Consider the following 20686-nt stretch of genomic DNA (forward strand, 5'->3'; position numbering starts at 1 on the left):
CAGTCTGTGTAAACGCTGTGGTCGTCAGATGATGACGACGGTCCGTCCTGGGAGGCTTTTGGTCAAGCCTTGGGGCGTCATATTAGCTGGCGCAAGATATGGTCCAATTCGCATGACGCCGTCCGCCTGTTTGTCCTGAAACACGGGCGGGATGGGTTGGGCGGGACGTCCGCAATCCGGTGGGATACCAAGAACGAGTATGTATATGGCCAAGGCAGCCGAGCCTTTGGGGAGTGACAAGACGACGATCGCTTGGACATGCTGAAGAAAGGATAAGAAAGGGACGTAGACGGATAATTGAATAAGAGGGCAGTATATTAAGCTCTACACGTAACTTCATGGGAATGCCATTACCAGTAAGGAGCGTTTCTTCAAGTAACAACATAAAGGTGCGGCGGGGAGGGGAGAGAGAAAGAGCTACTGGATGGAGGTCAGAGCTCAAGCCCGTGGGGGAAAGAGCGAGGGGGAGCTGCGTCGACTTACTGAATCGGGGGTAAACAGACTGGAACAAGCTTGGACTGGCCTACGCCCTGACGACTGTCGCTTGGAGCGCTGCATCACTATTTATCGTGATAGCGTGTGGACTATCTCGTAGTACCGTTTACACCTTCACAACTGTCCAGGTAATCAAGGAGTCGTCGTTATCTCCAACCCTACCAGCCAGCCACGGATGTTAAGAGCTGCTGAGTGTGTCAGTTAGTATCTTATGCGCAATCGCTCGTCGAACCAGCCCGAACAGCCGAGTGTAGCCGGTGCTTCCCAAGGCCCGAGATAATTGATCTGTATAATAGTTATTTCCATGGCTGTGGAGAGGTTGAGTCATATGCGTCGCTGATGTATGACATAGATGCATGGTGTGATACAATTGGCGTGTCTCGTACGGACATCCCAAGGCTTGGACTGGTGACAGAATATAATTAGCAGAGCATGCCAAACAAAGAAACGTCCATCAGAGTGCTTAATGCGGTACTTGGCAAGCGTTTGTCCCCGCTTGGCGGTGCGTCAAGGTTGCTCGGATCAATTGGTGACGAGCACGGTAGTGATGGTGAGGGTATAGTGTTGTGTGTGCTCAGGAAGCGGTCAGGGATTGTGCATATGCAGCGGCGAGGAATCGAGGGGCTCAGATGAATGTCGGGATAATGCCTGGATTCTGGTGGTTGTGAATGTCTTGTTGTTTAGGTTGTGTCTGTTTGCTGGAGCTGACGTACAACCTTGCAGGCATCAAAAAGCAATTGTTCCCTGTGGATTGTGGGGTGGTCAGAGCTTGAACTCAACTATTCCTAGTATACTCTATCTGTGTCTATATATCTAAGGTATGTGCCCCTCATTCATCATAAGCCCGAAGCTCGGCGCTAGTCCTAATCCAAGCTTCCAACGCAATTGAGCTTTCAGACCGCCCACCATAAACTCACTGACACGGCCCCGGTCGTTTTTGTTGTGCTTGAAGCCCTCCCTCACCCTCCTCCACTAGATTGTTGGCTTCATAAAGACCTGCGCCCGCCCTCTTTTCTCTAGCTCATACAATCGCATTTCTTTCCTCTCCACTCATCTCCCCTCCCGATCTCTCCCCTCAATCAAACTCCCCCTCACTCGCCCACCATGACCGACCAAACGAAGGACGACGCCAACAACACGGCTATCTCTGACGATTCCTTTGATGAAGATGACCACGATAATGCGCACATTCACCGTAACTCGGTCCACCAGCGGTTGCGAGCAAACAGCTCCATCATGCAGCTGAAGAAGCTACTCGGTTCGTCTGCCTACCCTTACTGCTCATTTCAATTGGCATATGTAGTCTCGCGAATCATACGAGCTAAGCTAACCTCCAATTTCCATGTACAGTGGCCAACCGAGGTGAAATTCCTATTCGTATTTTCCGCACAGCTCACGAGCTGTCTCTGCATACCGTTGCTGTCTACAGTCATGAGGACCGACTGGGCATGCATCGTCAGAAGGCTGATGAGGCCTATGTCATTGGAAAGCGCGGCCAATACACTCCCGTCGGCGCCTATCTGGCTGGCGACGAGATCATCAAGATTGCTCGCGAGCACGAGGTTAACATGATCCACCCGGGTTATGGCTTCCTCTCAGAGAATGCTGAGTTCGCAAAGAAGGTTGAGGAAGCTGGCATTATTGTAAGTCTTGGCAGCGGACCTCCGTATTTCTTTTTGTACGACCGTCAGGATTCCAATTGTATGGATTGTGTGTCGCAATGACACATCAACTTTGCAGCATGACTTGGAGTGCGCAATCCGTCTAGTTTTCTTTTGGGTCTAGAGGGATGTGCTAACGACACATTCCAGTGGGTTGGCCCCACGCCAGAGACCATTGAATCCTTGGGAGATAAGGTTTCTGCCAGAAGATTAGCCATCAAGTGTGATGTTCCTGTCGTACCAGGTACCCCAGATCCTGTCGCGAAATTCGAAGACGCAAAGGTCTTCACGGACGAATATGGCTTCCCAATCATTATCAAGGCCGCCTTTGGTGGAGGTGGTCGTGGTATGCGTGTTGTGCGCGACCAGGAGAGCTTGAAGGACTCCTTCGAGCGTGCCACATCCGAGGCCAAGTCAGCTTTCGGTAACGGCACCGTCTTCATCGAGCGCTTCCTCGACAAACCCAAGCACATTGAAGTCCAACTGTTGGGTGACAACCACGGCAACGTGGTCCATCTCTATGAGCGTGACTGCAGTGTGCAACGTCGTCACCAGAAAGTTGTCGAGTTGGCACCAGCCAAAGATCTACCGGCCAAAACGCGAGACGCCATCCTGGCTGATGCTGTGAAACTCGCCAAGTCGGTCAACTACCGCAATGCTGGAACGGCGGAGTTTTTGGTCGACCAACAGAACAGATATTACTTCATTGAGATCAACCCTAGAATGTAGGTATCTCGTGGCCTGGATGTATCGCACAAGCGCTAACAATTGCATAGCCAAGTCGAGCACACTATCACCGAAGAAATCACCGGCATTGATATTGTGGCCGCCCAGATTCAGATTGCTGCAGGTGCCTCCCTGGCACAGCTTGGACTTACCCAAGACCGTATCTCTACCCGAGGATTTGCTATTCAATGTCGTATCACCACCGAAGACCCGGCAAATGCTTTCTCCCCAGATACTGGCAAGATTGAGGTCTACCGCTCGGCCGGTGGAAACGGTGTCCGTCTAGATGGTGGTAATGGTTTTGCTGGCTCAATCATCACTCCGTAAGTACCTGCTCTTATGTCCTACTGTACCAGCTTTCTTGTTTCATTGTTCCATTACCATTTGTGTCTATCTTTGTGATTGTGTCTCTTTATATTGCAGTTGTGTTTTCATAGCAGGCTCAACACGTCTTTGTTGATCCTGTACTTTCATTCTGTCTCTTCGATTTTTCTTATCCGTCCTCCATTGCCTGTCTTCTTCGTCGAAAGTATGTCTACAAATGGAAGACATGCCGCGATGCTTGCGTCTCTGCGCCTTGTTGGGGACATCACATGTCCAGGACCTGTAGTGGTCGGGTCATGTGACGACATCCACACTGAGAGGCAATTGTGTATATCATTGGCCTCTTCCCTGGTCAAGGCTTCTTGGACCTCGACTGATGGGTAGCCATTGACCTGGATGGGGGTAAATGGCCATGCGATCTACATGCCTGTCATCATTGACATTGTGGCATGTATTCTATTTTCTCTGCCCAATTCTCATTTCAAATGCGCGCTTTTCTTCTCCTTCGATGATATCTCTTTTCTACAGCTTTTCAATCGCTCACGTGTATCTGAATTCATGACCTACCTTCGACACTTGCTCTTAGGCTTGCTAATGCGTCCCACAGGCACTATGATAGTATGCTGACGAAATGCACATGCTTGGGATCAACTTACGAGATCGCTCGAAGAAAGATGCTGCGTGCCTTGGTCGAATTCCGAATCCGAGGCCTTAAGACCAACATCCCATTCTTGGCATCCCTCCTCACTCACGAGACATTCATCGCTAGCAAGTGCTGGACTACCTTCATCGATGACACTCCTGAATTGTTCGCCCTTGTTGGAAATCAGAACCGTGCACAGAAGCTGTTGGCATACCTCGGTGATGTTGCTGTGAATGGCAGCCAGATCAAGGGACAAATCGGCGAGCCCAAGTTCAAGGGCGAGATCCGCATCCCAGAGCTCGTTAGCAAGGACGGGAAAGTCATCGACACATCTAAGCCATGTGCAACTGGATGGAGGAACATCATCGTCGAGAAAGGCCCTGCCGAGTTTGCCAAGGCTGTGCGCGCTAACAAAGGCTGTCTCATTATGGATACCACCTGGAGAGATGCTCACCAATCTCTTCTCGCTACTCGTCTCCGTACTATCGACATGTTGAACATTGCCAGCGAGACCAGCCATGCTTTCAGCAACGCTTGGGCTTTGGAGTGCTGGGGTGGTGCTACATTTGATGTTGCCTATCGTTTCCTGTACGAAGATCCATGGGACCGACTCCGCAAGATGAGGAAGGCTGTACCCAACATTCCTTTCCAGATGCTACTGAGAGGCGCCAACGGCGTTGCTTATTCTTCGCTACCTGACAATGCCATCGTACACTTCTGTGAACAGGCCAAGAAGAACGGTGTCGATATCTTCCGTGTCTTTGATGCTCTCAACGATACTGAGCAGCTCGAAGTCGGTATTAAGGCTGTTCTCAAGGCTGGTGGTGTCGCTGAGGGCACTGTTTGCTACTCAGGTGACATGATGAACCCAGCCAAGAAGTACAACCTTGAGTACTATATGACAGTGGTTGACAAGATTGTCAAGATGGGCGCCCATGTTCTGGGTATCAAGGACATGGCTGGTGTACTGAAGCCGCGTGCTGCCACACTCTTGATTGGTAGCATTCGCAAGAAGTACCCCGACCTTCCGATCCATGTTCACACTCACGATTCTGCCGGTACTGGTGTTGCCTCTATGGTCGCTTGTGCCCAGGCAGGTGCTGATGCCGTAGATGCTGCGATGGATTCATTGTCCGGAACCACTTCACAGCCAGCTATTGGTGCTCTCCTCGCATCTCTCGAGGGGGGTGACCTTGACCCCGGCCTTGATGCTCACGTTGTCAGACATCTTGATGCTTACTGGGCACAACTTCGCCTGCTCTACTCTCCCTTTGAGGCTGGTCTGACTGGTCCCGATCCCGAGGTGTATGAGCATGAGATCCCTGGTGGCCAGTTGACCAACCTGATCTTCCAGGCTTCCCAGCAAGGTCTCGGAGCTAAGTGGGCGCAGACCAAGAAGGCCTATGAGCAGGCCAATGATCTTCTCGGAGACATTGTCAAAGTCACGCCTACCTCGAAGGTTGTTGGTGACCTCGCTCAATTCATGGTCGCCAACGGCCTCTCCGAGGAGGATGTGCACAAAAAAGCTGAACAGCTTGACTTCCCCAGCTCTGTACTCGAGTTCTTCGAGGGTCTTATGGGTCAACCTCACGGCGGATTCCCTGAGCCACTCCGCACCCATGCTCTCCGCGATCGCCGGAAGATGGACAAGCGTCCAGGTCTTTACATGGACCCCATTGACTTCACTAAAGTCAAGGCTGACCTCAAGGAAAAATACGGTGGTGCCACCGAGACTGACGTCGCGTCCTGGGTAATGTACCCCAAGGTTTTCGAGGACTATAAGAAATTCACCGACAAGTATGGCGATCTGTCTGTTCTACCCACGCGGTTCTTCCTGTCCAAGCCTGAAATCGGCGAGGAGTTCCACGTTCAGCTCGAGAAGGGTAAGGTTCTAATCCTCAAGCTCCTTGCTGTTGGTCCTCTCTCGGAGCAGACTGGCCAACGTGAGGTCTTCTACGAAATGAACGGCGAAGTGCGCCAAATCGCCGTTGAAGATATTCACGCCGGTATCGAGAACACTGCTCGTGTCAAGGCCGACTCGAGCGATAGCAGCCAAGTCGGCTGCCCGATGTCTGGTGTTGTCGTCGAGGTTCGCGTGCACAACGATGCTGAGGTCAAGAAGGGTGATCCTATTGCTGTACTTAGTGCCATGAAGATGGTAAGTCTTTCACGCAAGTCTGCTATACAAATGCAAGTACTAATATGTTTGACAGGAAATGGTCATCTCCGCACCACACTCCGGCAAGATCGGTGAGCTCAGCGTCAAGGAAGGTGACTCGCTAGACTCACAGGATCTCGTGTGCAAGATTGTCAAGTGAGGGCAGCAATTGAGAATATCTTGCTTTCGTACCTCATTTATACCTATATCTTGTCATGTCTTGCGTGTGCCCGCAGCAGCGGTTTGGAGTCGGGAGGGGGGAAATTCCGAATGATGATCTTGATGTCTGAACAACGTTCCACAAGGATTATGAATTCCATATTTTTAGTGCTCTGTTTGGATATCTATGAATGAAGAAGCAATTCAAAAAGATTCATTAATTATCTATACACTCAATAGAGTGATTCTGTATTCATCTAGGTACGCTGAGGTCTACTCCTCTTTTACGGATAAAGGAGTGCCTATCTCTTTCCTCCGCAGGTCTTTATGACCGAGTCTCGAGGCCTCGACCGACGCCCAGACTGCACTGTTTAGTACCATCTAATCTACGACATGCACATGTCAGTCGTGGCAATTGTTTTGGATACTGTCCAACAGCTTTCGTGGTCATTGAAGGCGTATACTTCCAGAGCTATTCGAGCTCTGACAGTGAAGCCAAAGCGAGCGCATGCGCGCCGCTGAGCCCTCGACATCAATGCAAATGAATGCCATCCATGAAGCCGTCTCAGCTCAAGCTCTGACCACGAATCAATCCAAAGCAAATCACTTCTCTCCAGCCAGAGCCAGCCGAGCCAACTGAGAGAAATTCACTTCTTCATGCTGCCAAAATCGATTTTGCGCGCAACTTTATCTGCCCTGCCATCCGACGGCGCCTCGCCTGGCTTCCGCTTCAGGTCCTCTGCCATCTTTACGGGTCCACCACCTCCGCCAGCCTGCGGGAGTAATTCCGTTTTCGTTGGCGCGGGCGCGGTGCGGAACCAGTCATGTGCGAGGATTTGCTTTGCTGTCGGTCGCTTGCGCGGGTCCAGACTGGTCATGCTGCGCAGCAGGTCGATGCCGATGGGGCCGAGCTGTCCGAACTCGCGGTTCCATTGCTCGGTCGGCATGCCGGGGGGTCTCGGGGCGCTGTCGTCTGAAGGGTTGATCAGGGGGGCGTTGGGCAGTTTGGTGACGCCGGGCCAGTTTGCTTCGGAGGGGGAGCCGAAGACTTCGGTGATGCGGGTGAAGATTTCGAGGTCGGTGTGGCCGGGGACCCAGTAGTCGCGCTTGACGAGTTCGCCGAGGACGATGCCGCAGCTCCAGATGTCGACTGCGGCGCTGTAGTGTGTTGCGCCGAGGAAGAGCTCGGGGGGCCGGTAGAAGGAGGTGACCATCTCGGGGGTCATGCGGGTGCCTGGGTCGGCGAAGCTGCGGGCGAGACCAAAGTCGGCGAGTTTGAGGGAGCCGTCGGCGGCGATGAGGAGGTTGTCGCCTTTGATGTCGCGGTGCATGACGAAGTGTTCGTGGCAGAACCAGACGGCGCGCATGAGCATGGCCATCCAGGCCTTGATGTCGGCGCCGGTGTAGCTGACCTCGGGCCCCTTTGCGTCGGCGCCGCGGTAGTAGATTGTTTTGAGGTCGCCGCGGGGCAGGAGCTCGATGACCATGTTTACGTTCTGGTCCTTGGAGGAGAAGACGGCCATGAGGTTGATGATGTTTGGGTGTTTGAGTTCTTGGAGGAAGCGGATCTCGCGGATGGTGTCGATGGACATGCCGTCTTTGAAGGAGTCGAGCTTTTTGGTCTTTTTGATGGCTACGAGCGTGTTGGGTGAGGTGGTGTCGTGGCCGAGGAAGACATTGGCGTAGGTTCCTTCGCCGAGGAGTTTGCCTGGGGGGGTTTCTATGTTAGAGGGATGTCTGTGAGAGTGGGTGTGCATGCTCACCTTTCTTGTATCGTGCTCGTGTTTGAGCGTTGAGCTCTTCTGCTAGGTCTCGTTCGCCGCCATCCTCGCCGGGGCTGGAGGGTTTCGATATCGGGGATGAGGCTGATGTTTCTGTGGCTCTGATCACGGTCAAGGCTTTCGCTTTGGCGGCTTGTATCTCTGTAGAGGCGCTTTTGGGATGTACTGGGGAGTTCGTGGACACACCCATACTGAGAAATATGTAGGTTCGAGGCGCGCGGTCGGATTTCTGCTGAGAGCGCTCACATGAAATATTCGAGGCTATATGAGCTGAGAGCGGGCTTCAGGAGTCTCAGACAGCATGCCTGAGCCCTCACACAAAGGATGATCCTGGAGAAGGGTCCGCTGTGGTTTATTATCATTCTGGAACTCACCTCCGAATCGCCGCATCGTTTGGCTTGGCACGCCAAGCAGGACCTAAATCTTTCCCCATGACCCTTCACGCGATTGACTTTCGAGACCGTTCGACAACGCGTAACACGGTCTATATCGGTATGTGATCCTCGCAATTGACTATTACATGGAGATACTAATACCATATCTAGCCGCACAATGATATTACGAACCTTCACATTGCCCATCCGGGCTTGTTTCAAACCCTCTGTTCCTCAGCAATGCGTCCGGAACCTCCATTATGCTATCCCTACGCGCTCTATTCCCAAGCCAACTCCCTTCATTCCAGACGCTGCGACATTTCTCAAAGTGATCGGACGCGGTCTCAGTCAATACACCTCCAAATTCGAATCATGGGAAGCTCTCTTCTCCATGACCTCAAAACAGATGAAAGAGATCGGTATTGAGCCTCCACGCGCACGAAGATACCTCCTACAATGGCGCGAACGCTTCCGAAACGGCGAGCACGGTGTAGGATCGGACATCAAGCATGTCAAAGACGGAGTAGCGTACTTCCGCCTCATTGAACGCAATGTCAAGTCCGCTGAAACAGACATTGCAACGGGAGCCCATACGCCCGGCAAGGTTAAGGTGGCCGCCAACGTGCCGCATGACCAATTGGGATTGGATATTCCAGTCCCCAATGCGACGACCGTCAAGGGCTTCAAGGTGAAGAATCTACAGACTCTTAGTGGGCCGCATCTCAACAATGTTGCTGGAACGGGAGGACGTGTTGCGAAGATTGAGGCAAAGGAGGGGCTCTGGGAGATCAGGAGAGGATCAAAGGTTGATGGTGGTGAGAGACGAAGGAAACAGGTCAGGTATAATAGACAGAAGGCCATCAATAGGGCGAAGAGAGAGGAGGCGGGTGTTGCCTTCTAAGGCAGGCGCTCTGTATACAATTCTTCACATATTTTCTGTACGACTGGTAGGGCAAATGTATATGGGTTCATTTTTGTCGCTTCTGAGGGCTGCTGTTGAGAATAACTCGAGACACCATCTGCTTTCCCGATACTGTTGATCGAGCTATACGTTGTCAACATGTTCTAACACAGTCTTTCTAAACGATTAGTCGAACAAGCAAGGTGCGGAGCCTGGTACTTTGGCTTTACATTGGTGCCGATAGCTCTTGCATTCTATCCTATGATCCCAAAGATCTTCCCTTCAACCAGTGATGCGTCTAGAGAGTATTTTGATCTGGAAGACGCTTACGGCGAGAAGACCTTATCAGTGAACGCTAAGATGACATGGTGTAGATACTAATACATTTACGGTACTTGTATAGAAGTGACTATGTATCAGAGGAAATCTACGGCGTTTCCACGTGAAAATACAATTTTGCAACGTTTTCTGCGAATATACACTTCCAAACAGCCTTAAAAATACTGATATCTTAATTAATGCCTCAGGCACAATATATTCTAACTAGTGGCCAGCGCCAAGATTTCATCCCACTTACACCAAAAAAACGACCCACCACGTTGAATTGTCGCTTCCGTCGGCGCGACACAATCTCATACTGCGACAAGTCCCGAACTACCGAAGCCCTCCCTATCACCCGCACATATCAGTCGCCATGCCTGGAATTACGAACACCTTGATGATCGAAGGCTCCTTCGAGGAACTTGTCGAAGAACTCGCACAGTACATCGATGCCCTGAAGAGAACGGCAGGAGAGGAAAGCCCGTCAACACAATCAGAATGCGTGGCGTTACTGAAAGAAGCCGGAAAGCAGGATGAAGTATTGAAAAAGCTGGTGGGCGCAAGCGTGGCACTCAACACGGCGCCAGAGAAGGGTATGTGATCGCAGATAAGGCCTTGAACGATACCTAATAGCTAACGCGTCTAGAATTCATTGCTGCGTACAACCTGCTCGTCCACGTCATCAGACAATCCGAGAACCAAAACATGTTCCTTTCCAGAGTCTGCCAAAATCTTTCCTCTGCGCCGATCTCGTCATCACCCGCAAATGGCACAAGTCTCGCCCTCTCAGTTCTTACCACAATCTTCAACACCCTACAGCCCGATAATGATAGCAGATACCACGTCTTCTTCGCCATTCTCCGAGTTATCCGTGCCAGTGGCAACTTCGAAACTGTCCAGCCGCAATTAAAGAACCTCGAGGCATGGTTGAACCAATGGGAGATGGACGAGGAGGACCAGCGAAAACTATACCTCACAGTCGTGGACATCGCTCAAGACGCAGGCGAGGACGAGGAGGCCTACCAGTACCTTGTAAAAGCGCTCCGAACCATCCCAGCAGATGAAGCATCCGACGAAGAGGCCCGTGCTCTCTCCCTACGCGCTCTCAAGTCCGCTCTTACCCACCCGACGCACTACGATTTCCAAGACCTTATTGCTCTCGATAGCATACAAGCTCTACGGAATTCAGACCCAGTTTACTCCCAACTCCTTGAAATCTTCAACGCTGAACTCCTTGACGACTACAATGACTTCAAGGACGAACACGACGGCTGGCTCGAGGCCGAAAAGCTGGATACTCAGGCCCTGAACCGCAAAATGCGCCTCCTGACCCTCGCATCGCTCGCTGCATCCGCTGGACAGAGCCGCTCACTAGCCTACGCTCACATTGCAAAGGGCCTGCAGATCCCCCTTGAGGATGTAGAGATGTGGGTTATCGACGTTATCCGCGCGGGACTTGTCGAGGGCAAACTCTCCCAGCTAACTCAGACTTTCCTCATTCACCGCAGCACATACCGCGTTTTCACAGAAAACCAGTGGCGCGAGGTTGCTAGCCGTCTGGACATGTGGCGGAATAGCTTGACGGGTGTGTTAGAGGTCATCCGAAACGAGAAGGCCAACTTCATTCAGCAACGCGAGGCAGAGGCTAGGGAGACGGAGAACAAGGTTAATGGTTCAAGTGGGAGAAGAGGACCGAGGAGGGATAACAGGGACGGTGGCGTGCAGCCACAGACTGCTGATTTGGATGACTAAGGGTCTTCTTTGGCTTTGGAGTCAGGCGGTCAGTATGCAGTTCACATTGCACATAGTTTGTAGGCAATATGAATGAGATGGTAACATCGAGGCCTCTACATAGGCAAGTAGCTATCAAAGCCCCGATATCTTACATTCCTCCCGTCCTCATTTGTCGAAGAATCCGGACCGTGCTACTTTGTACCCGAGGCCGTGCATTGAATGCATCTCGCATGCCCGCAACCGACTTTGACGCAGTCTGGGGAGGTCCCAGAGTTCGATTTCCGGCATCTGCAGCATTGCCACACGGCTGAGGCTTTTGTCGGCCAAGCCCTGCTTCCGAGTCTTTTGTCCATCGTGAATTGTGTTGGTTGTTGTGTTGATTGTGGGGTTTGGTATAGTGGTATGAGTGTTTGGTTGTTAGATTTGAAAGCTGATTGCATTACTTGTAGATTGGAGATGTTTGGTGTGGAGAATGAAAGCAGTTTCAGTCCTCTAGCAGGAGAAGTATTTATATAAAAAGAAATTGATAGGTAAAGGGGTCTGACAGACAGCGACGCACTGTTGGTCCCTGAACAGTAGGATTTACACGTATAGTAATGCGATTCTGGAGGCATACTGCGCGTTTATTTACTAACTGGAGTATGGGGTAGGAGGTATGCTTCACTGAATAGAGCAGTTCGTTGTGGTCCAACAGCGGAGTGGAATGTGTTAGAAGCATTTCATGGCCAGGGATAATACTTTGAAGGAGCTCCACTTGGATGAACGAGTTCATACGTGGTATTGTGTATTTATGACATGGTGCTTCTCCTAGTTTCATAATGATGGCTTGATGGAAAGTCGGGGCCCTCCACTGGAAGAAACTAGTTCACAAGTCCGTGACGGAGGACATGTAGGAACTATGGCTGTCAAATAGTTTACGTCGTAGGCATTTAACTCGATTGGCAATTGATTTGATGCTTGGATTTGAATTGGTAATGTTTGATTGGATGTATTAGGCAAGTCACCGAACCGTATGTCTTCCGATCATTTAATACGCGTTATTTAACCTCAACTTTGTCCTTGTCCTCTTCGTTGACCTTCTCCTTGTCTTTCTCTTGGACGTTGACCTTGTCGCCGTCCTTGTCCTCTAAAGCCTTCTTGGTGTTATAGGTGACACATGCACCGCGTTCGCCCATGATGCGTCATTTACAGCCATCGCATTTCCATACTGTATATGCTATGATATACCGTGTGTTTGGCGTATTTGGTGTCTTTAGTAAGAAGGATATGGTGTGTTATTGTGAGGAAGCGATGTTTTGATGAGACGAATGATAAAGGGGCTCTGATGTGCTAGTGCTGGAATTGTTTGCATGCTGGTTGAATCTTTTACAGAAACTGAAGATATTCGATGATGCAAAGGTACAATCTCCAAGGTGTCTCTCATGTACTTGTTTATACAAAAGGTAACTTAACAGAGAAGCCTTCTGTTAGCCTGAAAGAAATCTGTCTCTGTCATCATCACTGTTAGCATGACAGTCTCATAAGAGTTATAAAGGGTGATGAATGACCTATTCTTTGTGGCAGTAGTGACAGTATGCTACACCATGCCTTGGTGCTGCGCTAGAAAGCCTCACATGCTTCGCAGATTGCGTGGTCACAGCTGTCCTTGCCATAGTCGCGATCTTTCTTCCAGAAGCACCAGCAGCATTTCGACATCTCCCAAGACTGAAGCTTCGGGTCTTGGAGGTTGGACTCTGGAACTCTGGCATCCTGGGACTGCTGAGGATGGTGCTTCTTGGACGGGGTCTTCTTGGAAGGGGTCTTCTTGGAGGGCGTCTTCTTGTGATGAGGCTTTGCGGGCTGCATGGTAGGTGTTTTAATCTCTGGTTCGTCCATGTTTAGATCCGCGAATGAGCGTAGGATGATGGAGTCGATAACTTGTTGTGCGTAGATCTGGAGGGGGGTTCGAGGGTCAATATATCGTGTAGTGGGCTTTGAGACGGGAGTGGTGTTAGTGATCATTGTTTGGTCTGGCAGGGGAAGCGAGGATCTTTGTGAAGGAAAGGGGATGTTACAGTGAAGACTCAAACCACATGGGCAGCTATTGTTGACGTGAAGCGAATTTTGATAGCACTAGCTTCTCTCGGTGATTAGCATGCCTGGAGTGTACAATGATACAGCCTTGTTTTAATCATAGGACCCTTAATTACAGTATCAAATTCTACCTAGAAGTCGTATCACTACAAACAAGTCGCTGACTGTAACCCAACCCCGGTACCCCATATCAAAGACCTTCCTCCTTAGCAAACTCATCAAGTTCCTCCTGGTTAAACTGTGTGACGAGTCAATCAACAGGTAAATATCCTTTTTTTCATACAGCCATACCACCCAGTCTTCATCATCATCATCCTTATCCTCTTCTTTGCTGTCCTCGGCGTCATTTTCCTGTTTATTCGACTATTAACAGACAGCTCTCTTTTTACCTCCCGAGCCGAATGATTCGGTCTCAGCCTATTGGAAATTCCGCTAAAGTACTTACGACAGACTCTTCTCCATCCTCAGAGCTAGCCTCATTCTCGTCCTTAGACATAGCCACCGTTTGGTTCAAGTTGCTGGGGCTTATTTGATCTTGTAAAAGTCGGATACTTATACTCAATGATCGATAGAAGAAAAGGTCGAAGAGCTATTGTGAGTAGTAGGGTATATGGAAAGTGGTAAGAGATCTCCGGAAGTTTATATATGGAGGCCTTAATTTATGTGTTGCTGTTAAAACAATACATCCACGACACACTATACGCTACCTGCTAATCATCAACGTAAGGATGTTGACACGTAGTACGTACGAGCTTCGATACCGCAAAATGATCGAAGGAATCGAATACGTAGGACCATGGATAATGTCATTATAAGCAGAGTGTGCCTTGTTACTCGCCTCCTTCGAGTTTGTCTGTAGCATTTAATTAGCTGCCATCATAACTTAGAATGTACGTGTATCCAACCGCTACGAGCATGGCATACATATCTCTCATGCTAATTATGCTCATAGAAAACAGGCTGAGCCATCACCCAACAAGCGTTCTTGAAGCACTACCTTGCCCCCTCCCTCTTAACGCATTCGTATCTTTTCTCACATTCGATCTCAGCCAACGGAAAGATCTTCACGAGACCGACATTGTCTACCAAATTATGCAGTCTGTCAAGAGAGTATGACTCATGAGTCCAATATTTGCGATTACATACCGAACGAAGCACGAAACCCGGCGCCTTGAAGTAATGAATGTATTGGGTGTGCTCCCACTCTTACTAGAAGAAGAATTATCAGATTTAGGCATAATGGAAAGATCTCAAGAGGCAAACCCGAGCAATGTGATAGGGCTTGGTATATGAATGAATACATGAAAAGGGGTAAACAAATGACGAATTTTATAGCAGCTGCAAGTTATCCAAATAGCTTGGAATAAGCATTGGTGTCACATATTGTATGACTTGGAAGTTAGCAAGAGCATATAGATTCCCTAGGAAGATAACATCTATGGGTCTCCTTGGTGGTTTTCGTGTTCCTTGACTCTACGGCAACACATTTAGAAGAAGTTCACATTCACATAATTCAATGGGGACCAAGCAAATTTAATCGTAGCGGTCGAGTCTCGTTTGAAGACATACCACTATGTATTATGAGCGTCACATGTTTGATCGTCGCATAGATCTAATCATGTACCATTCTGTGTGAGATGTTATGAGCTCCATCGAGAATTATGGCGTATCTTGTGGGTCGTTTCTCGAATGTCCGGTTTCGAAATTGACCTTTGTCAAAGCATTAGCATTGCGACTCTATAGAATCAAAGGCATAGAAGTGTGACCCTGTGTCCTGGATAGCTAGGTGATGGGAATGCGCTCACGCTTCAAAGCCTCTGAGGCAATATTCAGGGGGTGTTCTAAAATGATACCGGGGTACTGCTGAGTAAGCTACATTTATCACTCCTTAGAACAGAAGAAAGCATGCATTGTATCTACGGAGCAGTCGCACTCCACGAATAATGATCATACGCAGCCAACATGTTTGGCTATCTATCTATCTGCTGCGTAGCATGCTCCACTAGTATGACCCTACCTTGACTATGGATCCAACGACGAACTATCAGTACTCCGCATGCCTCGATAAGGCAGCCTATCGGCGTGTTTACCGGCTCGATGAGTGTTGATAAGGACTTTAGGATGAACAGTCACCACGGCTGTTACATATCCACATACTGCAGTATTCCTGAGTTCGACCCAATTATCCACCCCTTGCTGGATGACCCTGTTCTGTCGACATACTTGATGGACGTCATGGCCGTGCCTTCCCCGCATTATGCATGTGGCTCTGCTCGAACCTTGAGACATTTGTAGCAAAGCGGCAACACGAGTCTACCATGATGATTGTCTTGTCACTTGCCACTATATCATTAGCTCCTTCCAACATCCACTTTGGTACTACCACCACTTCGAAATCTATCAGAAGACCCTTTGCTCAAGTTTCAATCGTATCCAGCTACTAATTTTGGCGATGAAGGATACAGCGGTTGCAGTGAAAGTATACACCATCGGTGTAGATGTCGGTGGGACTTTCACAGATGCAGCGTGCTTTTCGCCCAAAGGTCGCACCTACAGGGCAAAGGTACCATCGACTCCTCAAGATCAGTCAATCGGGGTCAAAGAGGCTGTGCGAAAGATCAAAGATATTGTGAGACGGGAAGATGGATTCGTAGGTCGTTTTACTTCCTTACACCATGGGACGACTGTGGCAACCAATGCTATACTGGAGAACAAGATCATTCCTGCGGCACTGATTGTCACAGCTGGACATAAGGATGTGCTCTCAGCGCGGAGAAGCCAAATACCTGGAGGGCTAGCGGCATGGATTGGCTTCATGCCTCCAGATCCACTGATTCCTCTGGAGAATACCATCCAGTGCAGGGAAAGAATCGGAGCTGATGGGGAGATTGTCTTACCCGTCGATAGGTCTGCACTGAAACAGGACCTTGAAAGTATCAGAGGCAAGATTAAGGCTGTTACTATCAGCCTACTCAACAGCTATGTTGATGGGCGCCATGAAAAAGAAGTTGCTGGTGTTGTGCGCGAGGTGTTTGGAGAATCAGTCGACATCATAATGTCTCATGAAGTACTTCCCGAGGCTGGCGAATACGAACGTACTGTTACCGCAGCGGCAAATACAGTCATCAGACCTGAAGTTTCTCGCTACTTGGATGGTCTCAAGAAGAATCTTTCACAAGAAATTGAGACGACACGTCTTCTCAAGAGCGATGGAGGCCTCACCCACCCTGATTGGGCGTCGATGCTTCCCGTCAATATCCTCATGTCTGGACCCGCAGGAGGAGTCCGTGGCGTTACGTCTGTCATATCGCAAGCCACGGAATATAAGAACCTGATCACGCTAGACATGGGTGGTACATCCACAGACGTTGCACTCATCGCATCGGCTGATCCTTCGATCCGCCGTGAGACAAAAGTTGGGAATCTCACTGTACGCGCTCCATGTATTGACGTTCGAACGATTGGTGCAGGGGGAGGAAGTTTGGCAATCTACCAGCCTCTAACATCGACTCTGCGAGTCGGACCAGAATCGTCTGGAGCCAGACCTGGCCCTGCGTGTTACAAAAAAGGCGGAACCCAAGCCACAGTGACTGATGCGAACGCCGTCCTTGGCTATCTTCCGCAAAAGCTACTTGGTGGTGATTTCGAGCTTGACATTGAAGCCGCGAGGACAGCAGTAGGCAATCTTGCGAAAACAATGAACCAGACTACGATCAAGACAGCTGAAGATATCGTGAATCTCGCCAATGAGAACATGTTTGGAGCTCTTCGTTTAGTATCAGTTGAACAGGGTTACAACCCTGCTGACTTCGCGCTGGTCGCCTTCGGAGGAGCAGGACCTTTGCACGCAAATGCTCTGGGGAAGTTGATTGGAGCTTGGCCAGTGATTGTGCCTGTATCACCAGGCATTCTCTGCGCGCAAGGCGACGCGACGACCAAAATGGGCCATGAGATGTCTCTCGCTTTCATTCGGTTGCTGGCTGATCTCACGAAAGAAGCTTTGATAGGAGAATTCATGCGACTCAGAAAGGACTGTACGGCTATTATGTCAAAACAGCTGGACACACCAGACCCTGTACTATCGATTAAGTACCAGGCAGATGTGCGCTATCATGGCCAGCAGCTTGATTTGACTATCTCGCTGGTTGATTCTGATTTGGAGGGCAGTATGAAGGACATCAGTGACAAAATCCTGACCAAGTTCGAGAAGATACATGAGCAAAACTTTTCTTATACCATGCCTGGGTTTAAGCTTGAGATTACTCGACTCGGTGTTGTGGCAACTGATGCGTCACCAGATATCGAGACGCCAAGAATTGCTCATGGGGAAGGTGGAAGCCCACCCGATACTGCTATCATTGAGAAGAAGATCATCATTGTCGATAGTGTGGAGCATGAGGCAACGTTCTGGGATCGATCGGCTATCACAAGGTTTGGATGGAAGGTTCAAGGACCATGCGTGGTTGTTGAGATGGACTCCAATACACTCATTCGTAAGTATTTATCCTATCCTATAGAGTACTTCCTATCTAGTGTTCTGGTTCTCTATAGAGCTTTATGAGTCTAATGTGTGATCAGATCCTGGTTATGAAGCGGTAGTTGACCTGGTCGGTAATTTGTGCATTTCGCCTTCAGAAAAAGCTAAAGACACTGGCTTCGATGAGAACAAGACATCGGAGAGCGACACTGATAGTAGAGCTGACGCGCTGAGATACCTCGAAAGTAACCCGACATTGCCCACTCTTGTCCAAGCATCCCTCGCAGCGATCAGAGCAGAGATGGACACGCTAATGTTGCGATGCAGCATGTCTCCTGCTGTTCGAGAACAACAAGACGAGTTCAATGTTATCACTAACCCACGTGGTCAGATGCTAGTTGGCCAATTTGGCTCCTTTGTTGGGTCTTTCCTGGAAGTATGGGCGGACAAAGTTGCTGCAGGGGACGCGGACGAGATCCGAGAGGGAGATGTTTTTATTACTAACGATGTGTACGAAGTTAGAGGTCCCGTGAGTCATCTCAATGACGTGATCATCCTTCTGCCAATATGGTTCAAGCACGAGATCGTTGGCTGGGCAGCTAACTTCGCCCATATGAGTGACATGCAAGGGCAGGTGCCTGGAAGCATGAGCATCAATGCAACCTCAATATACGCGGATGGTCTACAAATCCCTTGCATGAAGCTTTATGATCGAGGTCGATATAATAGAGACATCATCAACCTTGTCGCAAGGAACTGTCGACAAGCGGATTGGCTTCGTTCCGATCTGAGCGCACTACTGGCGGCATGTCGGACTGCTGCAAAACGCGTGGAAGAAATGTGTGATCGTTTTGGCAAAGATGTTTACCTAGCGGCTACGGATGTGCTACTCGAACGAAATCGTGTTGCAATTGCAAAGCTCATTGAGGAAAAGATGAGCGATGAACCAAGCACTTTCACAGACTTTGTTGATGATGATGGTCACGGTAACGGTCCCTTCGCTTTGGTGTGCACGCTACAGAAAGAGGCTGGGAAGTTGATATTCGACTGGAACGGCACATCGCCGCAGGCCGCCAGTAGTATCAATTTCTACCTGAGTGAAACCATGTTCAAGATGTTTGTTGGGTACGTCACATATTTCAGCTCATTGAATCCCTCGAGTCTGACTTTCATATCATAGGTATTATCTTCTAGCGGTGTACGATCCCTACACTGTTGTGAACGACGGCTTCCATGATCTACTCGACATCAGGATTCCTCTTGGCTCTGTTTTGAAACCTGTCCGTCCCGCCGCGCTATCATGTCGCACCCACTTTCTCGGTCGTGTGATGGATGTTATGCAAGCTCTCTTCGGCCAGCGTGACCCAGCATACTTAACGGCTGCTGGCTTCTCAGATTCTCCGCACTTCTTCTATTCTGGCTTCAAATCATCTGGCGAATGGTTCCAACTCTACCAGATTGCCTTTGGTGGTGTGCCTGCAAGGCCAAAAGGTGATGGCTTAGACTGCCACTGTCTGTTCCCAGCGATCAAGAGTGTGCCTACTGAGCTGATTGAAATCAACTATCCTGTTAGACTGGAAGTAAATGAGGCTGTGGCCGACTCTGGTGGTGCAGGCTACTATAGAGGAGGAAATGCGCAACGAACTTGCTATCGTTTCTTAAGTCGAGGCGAATTCAGCCTTCATGATGATCGGTGGTACACCAGGCCATGGGGCGCCAAGGGGGGAAAACCCGGAATGAGAAGTCGCAAAACATTGCATCGCACAGAAAAAGATGGTATTATTTCTAGTATCAAACTACCCAGCAAGTGCGATCATGTCACTGTGAACCCAGGAGATCTGCTCGAATGGGTTACTTGGGGTGGCGGAGGCCTCGGTGACCCCTTGCAACGACCAGCAGAAGTAGTTGCACTAGAAGTAAGAAGAAAACTCGTGAGCGTCAAAGGAGCCAAGGAACATTATGGTGTTATTATCAATGAATCGTTAGACAAGACCGTCGACGAGGCTGCTACTCAGAAACTTAGAGCAACAATGACGACAATCAAATTGGAAGAGCTTGGCGACAAAGAGGCTGTTCTATATGACAGAGGTGGTACTTTGGAGGAGATGGTAGAGCGATGTGAGGCAGAGACGGGTTTTCGCGCACCAAAGCCACAATGGGAGGAAGATCCATATGGTCCTCATGTGGGTATTACGTATGTACAAGAGTGGTTCACTAAGATGCGAAAGGAGAAGTTCGCGGCGTGGAAGCTATAGTGATTCAATAGCATGACGTATGCAAGCTGGCAATGATAAGATTAGTTCGAACTTACTTGTACCTTGACCATTAGGTCAATTCCATCATTTTCGTTATGCTACTGCAATATCCGTACTGGAGCAACATTACCTAAAGCGGCTAGAGGCACAGACCACGGCTTCAAGTGTGATGGATAGGATTCAGGGGTAATTCTATAGATTGAGCCCACTCTGGGCGCAAACAGCCCCCTGGTCACGAATGGAAGCCATGGTAATGTTCAAGAGAAGTGTCCACGCATGCATGTTAATGCTCCTGATGCTACAACCCCGATCTTTGTATATGAGACCATCCATCATAGACGATCATAGATCGATTAGCTATGTCATGTATACAGATACTAAGACGCAGTCAGCTCGATAGGTCTAGTTATTGTCTATCCCCAGGACAAGACACGCCTACAGAAATTAGCTATAACTTTTCTCATTCTCGACCACTTAGCGAGACGGCCATCGCATCCTAGAGCCACTTTCACAGGCGCTAGTTGCATACTCGTCATCGCAGTTAGCAACCTTGGAATGATAAGCTTCCGGCTAGAAGAAGCATACGAAGGATGCACATCAGTGG

At 49.5% G+C, this 20686-nt stretch overlaps 6 protein-coding genes across 6 annotated transcripts; 4 read left to right on the forward strand and 2 right to left on the reverse strand.

The window, feature by feature from the left end:
* Positions 1 to 1301: 1301 nt before the first annotated feature.
* Positions 1302 to 6451, forward strand: EJ05DRAFT_477414 (pyruvate carboxylase). Its single transcript, XM_033744246.1, has 6 exons — positions 1302 to 1753; positions 1846 to 2138; positions 2307 to 2881; positions 2933 to 3205; positions 3814 to 6007; positions 6063 to 6451. The coding sequence occupies exons 1-6, from the start codon at positions 1600 to 1602 to the stop codon at positions 6165 to 6167; spliced, it is 3594 nt and encodes a 1197-aa protein (XP_033599649.1). The 5' UTR covers positions 1302 to 1599; the 3' UTR covers positions 6168 to 6451.
* On the reverse strand, positions 6359 to 8288 carry EJ05DRAFT_477416 (protease-like protein). The gene is made up of 2 exons (XM_033744247.1): positions 7930 to 8288; positions 6359 to 7874 (listed from the first exon to the last, which is right to left on the reverse strand). Exons 1-2 carry the CDS (start codon positions 8135 to 8137, stop codon positions 6814 to 6816), a joined length of 1269 nt encoding a protein of 422 aa, XP_033599650.1. The 5' UTR covers positions 8138 to 8288; the 3' UTR covers positions 6359 to 6813.
* EJ05DRAFT_477417 (uncharacterized protein) lies at positions 8287 to 9489 on the forward strand. Its single transcript, XM_033744248.1, has 2 exons — positions 8287 to 8439; positions 8493 to 9489. Exon 2 carries the CDS (start codon positions 8500 to 8502, stop codon positions 9220 to 9222), a length of 723 nt encoding a protein of 240 aa, XP_033599651.1. The 5' UTR covers positions 8287 to 8439; positions 8493 to 8499; the 3' UTR covers positions 9223 to 9489.
* Positions 9490 to 9916: 427 nt separating this feature from the next.
* Positions 9917 to 11295, forward strand: EJ05DRAFT_501731 (eukaryotic translation initiation factor 3 subunit M; the record flags this gene model as incomplete). Its single annotated transcript, XM_033747147.1, has 2 exons — positions 9917 to 10136; positions 10190 to 11295. The coding sequence occupies 2 exons, from the start codon at positions 9917 to 9919 to the stop codon at positions 11293 to 11295; spliced, it is 1326 nt and encodes a 441-aa protein (XP_033599652.1).
* A 2245-nt stretch (positions 11296 to 13540) lies between these two features.
* EJ05DRAFT_501734 (uncharacterized protein) lies at positions 13541 to 13846 on the reverse strand (the record flags this gene model as incomplete). The annotated part of the gene is made up of 3 exons (XM_033747148.1): positions 13541 to 13588; positions 13642 to 13701; positions 13796 to 13846. 3 exons carry the CDS (start codon positions 13844 to 13846, stop codon positions 13541 to 13543), a joined length of 159 nt encoding a protein of 52 aa, XP_033599653.1.
* A 1521-nt stretch (positions 13847 to 15367) lies between these two features.
* EJ05DRAFT_539252 (hydantoin utilization protein-like protein A) lies at positions 15368 to 20131 on the forward strand. The gene is made up of 3 exons (XM_033749505.1): positions 15368 to 17843; positions 17929 to 18952; positions 19008 to 20131. Exons 1-3 carry the CDS (start codon positions 15803 to 15805, stop codon positions 20080 to 20082), a joined length of 4140 nt encoding a protein of 1379 aa, XP_033599654.1. The 5' UTR covers positions 15368 to 15802; the 3' UTR covers positions 20083 to 20131.
* Positions 20132 to 20686: the final 555 nt, after the last annotated feature.

The sequence above is a fragment of the Pseudovirgaria hyperparasitica genome (assembly GCF_010093815.1).
Source record: "Pseudovirgaria hyperparasitica strain CBS 121739 unplaced genomic scaffold EJ05scaffold_10, whole genome shotgun sequence".
In the NCBI taxonomy this organism is placed as follows: Eukaryota; Fungi; Ascomycota; class Dothideomycetes; order Acrospermales; family Acrospermaceae; genus Pseudovirgaria; species Pseudovirgaria hyperparasitica.

Coding starts and splice junctions, on each gene's coding strand:
- EJ05DRAFT_477414 (XM_033744246.1), top strand. CDS start 1,600: ATGACCGACCAAACGAAGGACGACGCCAACAACACGGCTATCTCTGAC. Junction 2,139..2,306: donor TTGAGGAAGCTGGCATTATT/GTAAGTCTTGGC, acceptor GACACATTCCAG/TGGGTTGGCCCCACGCCAGA. Junction 6,008..6,062: donor TACTTAGTGCCATGAAGATG/GTAAGTCTTTCA, acceptor TATGTTTGACAG/GAAATGGTCATCTCCGCACC.
- EJ05DRAFT_477416 (XM_033744247.1), bottom strand. CDS start 8,137: ATGGGTGTGTCCACGAACTCCCCAGTACATCCCAAAAGCGCCTCTACA. Junction 7,875..7,929: donor ACGAGCACGATACAAGAAAG/GTGAGCATGCAC, acceptor AAACCCCCCCAG/GCAAACTCCTCGGCGAAGGA.
- EJ05DRAFT_477417 (XM_033744248.1), top strand. CDS start 8,500: ATGATATTACGAACCTTCACATTGCCCATCCGGGCTTGTTTCAAACCC.
- EJ05DRAFT_539252 (XM_033749505.1), top strand. CDS start 15,803: ATGAAGGATACAGCGGTTGCAGTGAAAGTATACACCATCGGTGTAGAT. Junction 17,844..17,928: donor GGACTCCAATACACTCATTC/GTAAGTATTTAT, acceptor ATGTGTGATCAG/ATCCTGGTTATGAAGCGGTA. Junction 18,953..19,007: donor ATGTTCAAGATGTTTGTTGG/GTACGTCACATA, acceptor TTCATATCATAG/GTATTATCTTCTAGCGGTGT.